The 7186-nt window shown below is 38.0% G+C and overlaps 1 protein-coding gene across 7 annotated transcripts in view; it reads left to right on the forward strand.

Annotated features, from left to right (window-relative positions):
• The window catches only part of C13H2orf42 (chromosome 13 C2orf42 homolog), a 42557-nt gene extending 35984 nt beyond the window's left edge, over window positions 1-6573 (forward strand). For all 7 annotated transcript variants that reach the window (XM_004277034.2, XM_049695838.1, XM_049695839.1 and 4 more), the window contains one exon: window positions 5428-6573. In XM_004277034.2, the coding sequence (XP_004277082.1) occupies window positions 5428-5636 (209 nt within the window). In that variant the 3' untranslated portion in view covers window positions 5637-6573. The remainder of the gene's footprint in view (window positions 1-5427) is intronic.
• Window positions 6574-7186: the final 613 nt, after the last annotated feature.

Consider the following 7186-nt stretch of genomic DNA (forward strand, 5'->3'; position numbering starts at 1 on the left):
TGAATTACTTTTTCTTTGTCTATTTTTAACTTGGGTATAATAATTTAATAATAATAATGACAACTATAACAAGTAGCACTTAATGAGCACCTACTCTGTGCCAGCTGTTATTTTAAGTTCTTTACCTAGATTAATCCATTTAATGCTCATCAGCCCACTCAGAGGTAGATTCTGTGATCCCCATTTACAGATGAATAAACTGAGGTGAAGATAGGTGCAGTAACCTGTCCAGAGTTACACAGCTAGTAAAGTGGTGGAGCTGGTCCTCAACTCCAGGCAGTTTTGGACTCCAGAGCCTTCACTCCTAGCCATCCAACACTCACCTGTCTTTCCACTGACTAGGCTATAAGCACTGTCGGGGCAGTGAACTGTGTCACCAAGAAATTTAGAATTTATAATTATTTTGTCAAATTCTTGTGAAATATATTTTTGGCTGCTCTTGGGAATAAGATATTTATCATGTGTCTAACTTGTTACTGCCAATGTATGGAAAGCTCTTGATTTTGATATAATTACTATCAAATTGCCCTCCTTAATGAGTTCCTAGTAGCGATGATAGTTGTTTACCTGTTGTTTCTGGGAAATCAATTATATCACTTGAAAAATAATGATAATTTTGTTTCCTATCAAATGTTTATATCTCATTGTTTTTTTCTTGTTAAATTAGCTACAACTTCAAGAGCAACAATGAATAATAGTAAAGCTAGCAGCTGAGATTTTCATTTTACTATAGTAAAACTATCATTTTTACTATAGTAAAAACTCCTCCAGCATAGCATTTTCCAACTCTGTCTTGAAGAAGAGATAGTGATAAGTATGCTGTGAAAAAAGTGTTCCATGATCTGATAAGTTTGAGAAATGCTACATACTGTATTTCTTTGATTCTAAGACCCTTGATTCTAAGACTCCCTGAACCCTTGTTCAGTCAATTTTGTAATAACTTTTTTGCTGGGAAAAGAAACTTTGCCACATGAGAACTTCCCTGGTTGTATGATATACTCAGATCGCAGATAATGTTACAACTGGAGTAGGGAGGCAGTAGGGAGTAGTGTCTTAGAATATAATGTATCCCTCTTAGTAACTCATCCTATAAATTTGCATATTAAAAAGATCCTGAAATTAAAATACCTGTTGAACTTTATTTAACTTAAGTTTTCCCCGGTTTATTTGACCGGTCAACACTTTTCAGGGGAATACCATTAGCATTTCATAGAATTTTTCTGGGAAAATCTGCTCTGTGTTTCACTATTAAATAATGAACTATTGGTTATTGATTTCAGATAAAATTTTTTATTATAACAGCATATCATATTCTTGGTTTATTAAGTATTTTTATTAGGAAATAGAATTGATTTTTTTTAATGTAGTTGTTTTTTAAATTATTTTTATTTATTTATGTATTATTTTTTGGCCTCACCTAATGGCTTGCGGGAGTTCCCCAACCAGAGATTAAACCTGGGCCACAGCAGTGAAAGCACCGAATCCTAACCACTAGACCACCAGGGAACTCCCTAGAATTTAATTTTTTGAAATACCTTTTTTTTTTTTTTTTTAAATTTTTGGCCACACCCCACAGCACGTGGGAACTTAGTTCCCCGACCAGGGATCAAACCTGTATCCCTGCATTGGAAGGGGGAGTCTTAACCACTGGACCACCGGGGAAGTCCCTTGAAATACCTTTTTACCATCTTTTGAGAAACCTCAAAAGATGAACTGTTTTGACCCAAGTGCAATGAAATTTATTTATTTTATTTAAGTATAATTGATTTACAATGTGAGTTTCATGAATAAATGTCTAATATTGAAGTAATCTTGCCTTTCTGGAATAAATCCTGTGGGGTCTTTTTTACTTTGATATGTATTATGTAGAGTCTATTTGCTAATACTTTATTTAGGTTTTTTTATTATTGATTCATAAGTATTAACTGCCTACAGTTTCTTTTTTGGAGGCGATCTTTTTGGGAGTTTTGTAATAGTTATATAGAAAATGATTTTAGAAAGCTTTGGACCAAATTAAATATCTTGGGGGGAAGGGTAAATTGGGATTTGGGGATTGACATATACACACTACTATATATAAAATAGATAACGAATAAGAACCTACTGTATAGCACAGGGAACTCTACTCAATTCTCTGTAATGACCTATATGGGAAAAGAACCTAAAAAAGAGTGGATATGTGTATATGTATAACTGATTCACTTTGCTGTACAGCAGCAACTAACACAACATTGTAAATCAACTATACGCCAATAAAAATTAATTTAAAAAATAGCTTAGGAAATATCTGTTCCTTGAATGTTTGAAAGAATTTATTCTCTTGGACCTAAACTTTACTTGCAGGCAGTTCTCTAAAAACTTGTTTAATTTCTTCTGATTTATATTTGTACTCACGGTCTCTACCTCTTCTTTAGTCAATTTTAATTGTTTTTTTCCCAAAAAATTTTCCTGTTTTCATCCAAAATTTAAATTGTGTACATTTTTATAATTTTTGGTATAGAGGATAATCACATAACTTTTAAAACCTACGTCTATAGTTATATACTCCAAGAATTTTTTGTCTTTTTCAAGGAACTGGCTCTTGTATTTATCTGAATGTCTGTTTTGAACTATTTTATGCTTTTGTCTGTAAAAATTTCTCCTAACTCTTTAAAATTTTTTTCTAACACTTTCTTGGAATTTTTAAATTTTTATACCTTTTGAAATTATCAGTTAATTTTTAAAATTCATATTTGATAATAAGAACATTTAAGGTTCTTCTTCTTATTAATATCTAAATAGTCTCTAATCATAGTTTAGTTTCTCTGTGTCCCCAACACTTTGTATTTAAAATTTCCAGTTGGTTGAGTTGGTTTGATTTTTATATTCTTAGCTATCAATTTCTACTTTTATTATTTTGAGGTCAGAAGATGTGCCTTTCCAATTTCTATTTATTTTAGGGATTTAAAAATATTTTCTCACTAACCTAATGTATGATATTAATTTGTGCTAGCAAAGATGTTATTATTTATCCAATGTAAAGTCTTGTATAGCTTTAAGACTTATACAACTTAGCAGAGTTGTGAGACAATTTCCTACTACAGTTATGTTTCTCTAAATGTCTTCTGATATTGCAAAAAGCCTTTGAGTATTGTAATGCAATGTTTTTGGTACATCAGAGTTATTGACAGATGTCAATGTAAATATATTGTCTAGTCCATTTGGGCTGCTATAACAGAATACCATAAACTGGGTGGCTTACAAACAACAGAAATTTATTTCTCACAGTTCTGCGGGGTGGGAAATCCAAGATAAAGGCACCAACAGATTCGATGTCTGGTGAGGGCCTGCTTCCCGGCTCAAAGACGGCCATCGGCAGTCTTCACTTTGTGTCCTCACATTACAGAAAGGGCAAGGATGTCTCTGGGGTCTAAAATAAGGGCACTCATCTCATTCATCTGCCCTCATGACCTAATCACCTCTCAAAGCCCCCACCTCCAAGTACTATCACATCAGGGATTAGGTTTTCAATTTATGAATCTTGGGAGGATACAAAATTTGGGAGAAATTTTGGGAGAATGTAGATTCAGTATATAGCAATACTTTATCAATGTAAAAATAACATTTGCCCTAAATTCATCTTTGTTCAATATTACAACAGTGACACCAGCTTTCTTTTGTTTTACATTTTTCTGATGTCTGCCATCCTTTTAACTTTTTTGTGACACTTTGTTCTTATTGAATCTCTTATCAATATTATATTGTTGGTTTTGATTTTTCTCCAATTTCAATAGTTTTTCCCCTTTATTATAATTGATAGAGTTGGTCTTCTGTCTCCTTGTTTTGTTCTTCTGTTTTTTGCTAAATGGACTATGTTTTCTATGCTTAATTGTCTCCATAGTTTGAAGGTGATACCATATGCTTATTTTTAATTCTGCTAGTATTTTACATTTTTTCAAAAGCATTCTTTAACCTGAGTTTTTCACGTTTAAATCTTTGATCTTCTGGACTTTATCTTGATGTAAGTTATGAGGTAAGATTCTGCCTTTTATTTTCTTCCAGATAATTATGTAGTTGATGCACACCATTTGTTATAAGAAACACTCGTGGGTTTCCCTGGTGGCGCAGTGGTTGAGGGTCCGCCTGCCGATGCAGGGGACGCAGGTTCATGCCCCGGTCCGGGAGGATCCCACATGCCGCGGAGCGGCTGGGCCCGTTGAGCCATGGCTGCTGAGCTTGCGGGTCCGGAGCCCGTGCTCCGCGGCGAGAGAGGCCACGGCAGTGAGAGTCCCGCGTACCACAAAACAAACAAACAAACAAACAAAAACACTTGTATTTCTTGTACTAATTGAAAATGCCATTTTTACCTTATTTTAAATTCCTGTTCTTTTTGTATCCATTTTGGATCTTTCTGTTTTGTTCTGTTAATCTGTGTAGACATATGCCAGTACCATACTTTTTTTTTTTTTTTTTTTTTTTTTTTTAGCGGTACGCGGGCCTCTCACTGTTGCGGCCTCTCCCGCTGCGGAGCACAGGCTCCGGACGCGCAGACTCAGCGGCCATGGCTCACGGGCCTAGCCCGCTCCGCAGCATGTGGGATCTTCCCGGACCGGGGCACGAACCCGCGTCCCCTGCATCGGCAGGCGGACTCTCAACCACTGAGCCACCAGGGAAGCCCCACACTCTTTTGTTACTATGGATTTGTAATATGTTTTAGAACCATGTAGATTTTAAGTGTGTTTCTTTCTAGTTTCCTTGAAACCTTGACCTTTTCTTGATAGTCTCCCTTTTTAACCGCATCCAGCTGTCTTTTCCTCTTAGTCTGGCTGGGCTCTCCTTGTGATTCTTTTGGCCCTATTTTCATAAAAGCTGGGTCTCATTTTATTTGAGGATGCCAGACAGTCCCCTGAAACTGTTTTGGATAGGTACAGCAGTAGTCACTTTTCCCTCCCCTTGATTCTTCTTGTTGGCCCCCCGCGCCTTTTTTTCTCATATAGTTTTTTTTTTAAACTTCTTTTTCATTTCCTTTTAAAATTTGTGAACAGGGTAAGATCTGTCCAGACTCAATTTTTTAAAAATTTTATTTATTTATTTTTGGCTGCATTGGGTCCTTGTTGCTACGCGCGGGCTTTCTGTAGTTGTGGCGAGCGGGGGGCCATTGCAGTGCGCGGGCTTCTCGTTGTGGTGGCTTCTCTTGTGGCGGAACACGGGCTCTAGGCACACGGGCTTCAGTATTTGTGGCACGAGGGCTTAAGTAGTTGTGGCACACGGGCTTAGTTGCTCCACGGCATGTGGGACCTTCCCGGACCAGGGCTCGAACCCATGTCCCCTGCATTGGCAGGCAGATTCTTAACCATTGTGCCACCAGGGAAGTCCTGTCCAGACTCAAATTTATTTTGGAATTGTACTAATCAGTCTTTTTTCTTTTCTTTTTTTTTTTTTCTTCAGGCAACACTTCCCCAGATCAAAAGGAGCCAACACCTTTCATCATTGAGTGGATTCCAGATATTCTTCCCCAATCCAAGATTGGCGAGCTGCGGATCAAGTTTGAGTATGGTCACCACCGCAATGGGCATGTGGCGGAGTACCAAGAACAGCGGCCCCCCCTGGACCAGCCCTTGGAACTGGCCCCTCTGACCACCATCACTTTCCCTTGAGGCAAAACAAGAGAGTCTTTCGCTGCTAAATTTGCACATCCCCACCCTTTGACAACTTTAAATACTAGTTAGGCACTTAGATGGCTCTGTTCCTTAGTGAACTACTCTTAGCTAAGATGCGGTTTCTCAACACATTCAAGTGGATTCTGTTGAAGAAAAACTCTTCTTGTACATATAGCCCTTTTGGTGCTGCTGTGTATAGTCTTCATTATAAATTGGGTGGTATTCCTGGCTAGTTTTTGAAGGAACAAAAAGAAAACCAGCCCACATACCTTCTCGAAGGACTCACCTTTAGAGTTTGTTTCAACCTTTTCCTAATTCTCTAAGAAGTGAGCAGCACTTGCCTTACACCAACAGTGTTGGAAAGTTAATAATACCCTGGTTAGGGCAGAATGTTGATGATCATCCTGGCAGAATTCCAGTCATGCCCTTTTATTCTCTTCTCAAAGCACAGTGTCACTAGTTTTTCCAAATTATATCTCATGTTGGCCTAATTATAAAATTATAAACCTTTCGGGAGATTCAGGTGATAGTAAAACAGGAAAAAGAGATCCAGGTGTCAAGGCAGTATTTGACATTTCAAACTAATGCTTGTAATTGCTTGTTTTCTTGATATTTCTTTCCTTCTTTACTCTCCAAAAAGTTTAACAGGCGGTAAAATTCAATTCCTATTTTTTTAATTCATTGATCACAGAATGGAGATACACTGAAAGACACAGAATGAAAGCCTGCCTTTAAGGAGAAAAGAAGGGAATGAACATTTCCTGTTTGCCTACTACATCCCAGGCATTTTCATTTAGATTCTCATTTGATCATTTTTCTCATTTAGTCCTCATCATTCTTTGAGTTTAGCCATCACCCCTTCTTTTATGAATTTAAACAGTCTCTTTGAGATTAAGTATCTTGCTGGAAACAGCATTAAAAATGTTTCATTTTATTCCAAAGTGCATGTTCTTTCCACTGTGTCATGTTGCCTTATAATATAAATTCCTTATAATTCACTGTCCTTGGGAAGACAAGAAAAGTCCTTAGGTAGGCTTTTTGTTTTGATTGCACATAACAAAAACCCAGCTCTAACCAGCTCAGGCAAAATGCGAACGAATGACTGGTTCATGGACATTAAAATAGGGCTGGACAACCATCCTGGGGTGAAGCTGGGGTGTGGCTAGGCCTCAGAACCCCTGCAGCCAGGGTCCATCTGACCCATCTCCACCTCTCCTGAGGCTTCACTCTCAGCACAGAGCATCTCCTTCTGGTAGGAATTCTGGCTCCTAATGCACCTGAAAGTATGGCTTTCACTTCCACACTAGAGCAGGACTGACTGCTCTACTCTCCCTGATCCAAAGTCCAAAATCCCCAAAAGAAAGGCTCTGCTGGGCCTAACTGGGGTGGGGGTGGGGGAGTCTGTGATCATTTTTGGTGAAAGGGGGAGCTGTGCCCCTACAAGAGGGGGATGGGTAGGCAAATTAAGGGTTGTCTATCTAGGATTGAGGAGCTAGCTTGTGTGGAGAGCTCCCAAGTGCTTCTGACAATGGGGAAAATCCTTGAGG

The sequence above is a fragment of the Orcinus orca genome, chromosome 13 (assembly GCF_937001465.1).
Source record: "Orcinus orca chromosome 13, mOrcOrc1.1, whole genome shotgun sequence".
NCBI lineage: Eukaryota > Metazoa > Chordata > Mammalia > Artiodactyla > Delphinidae > Orcinus > Orcinus orca.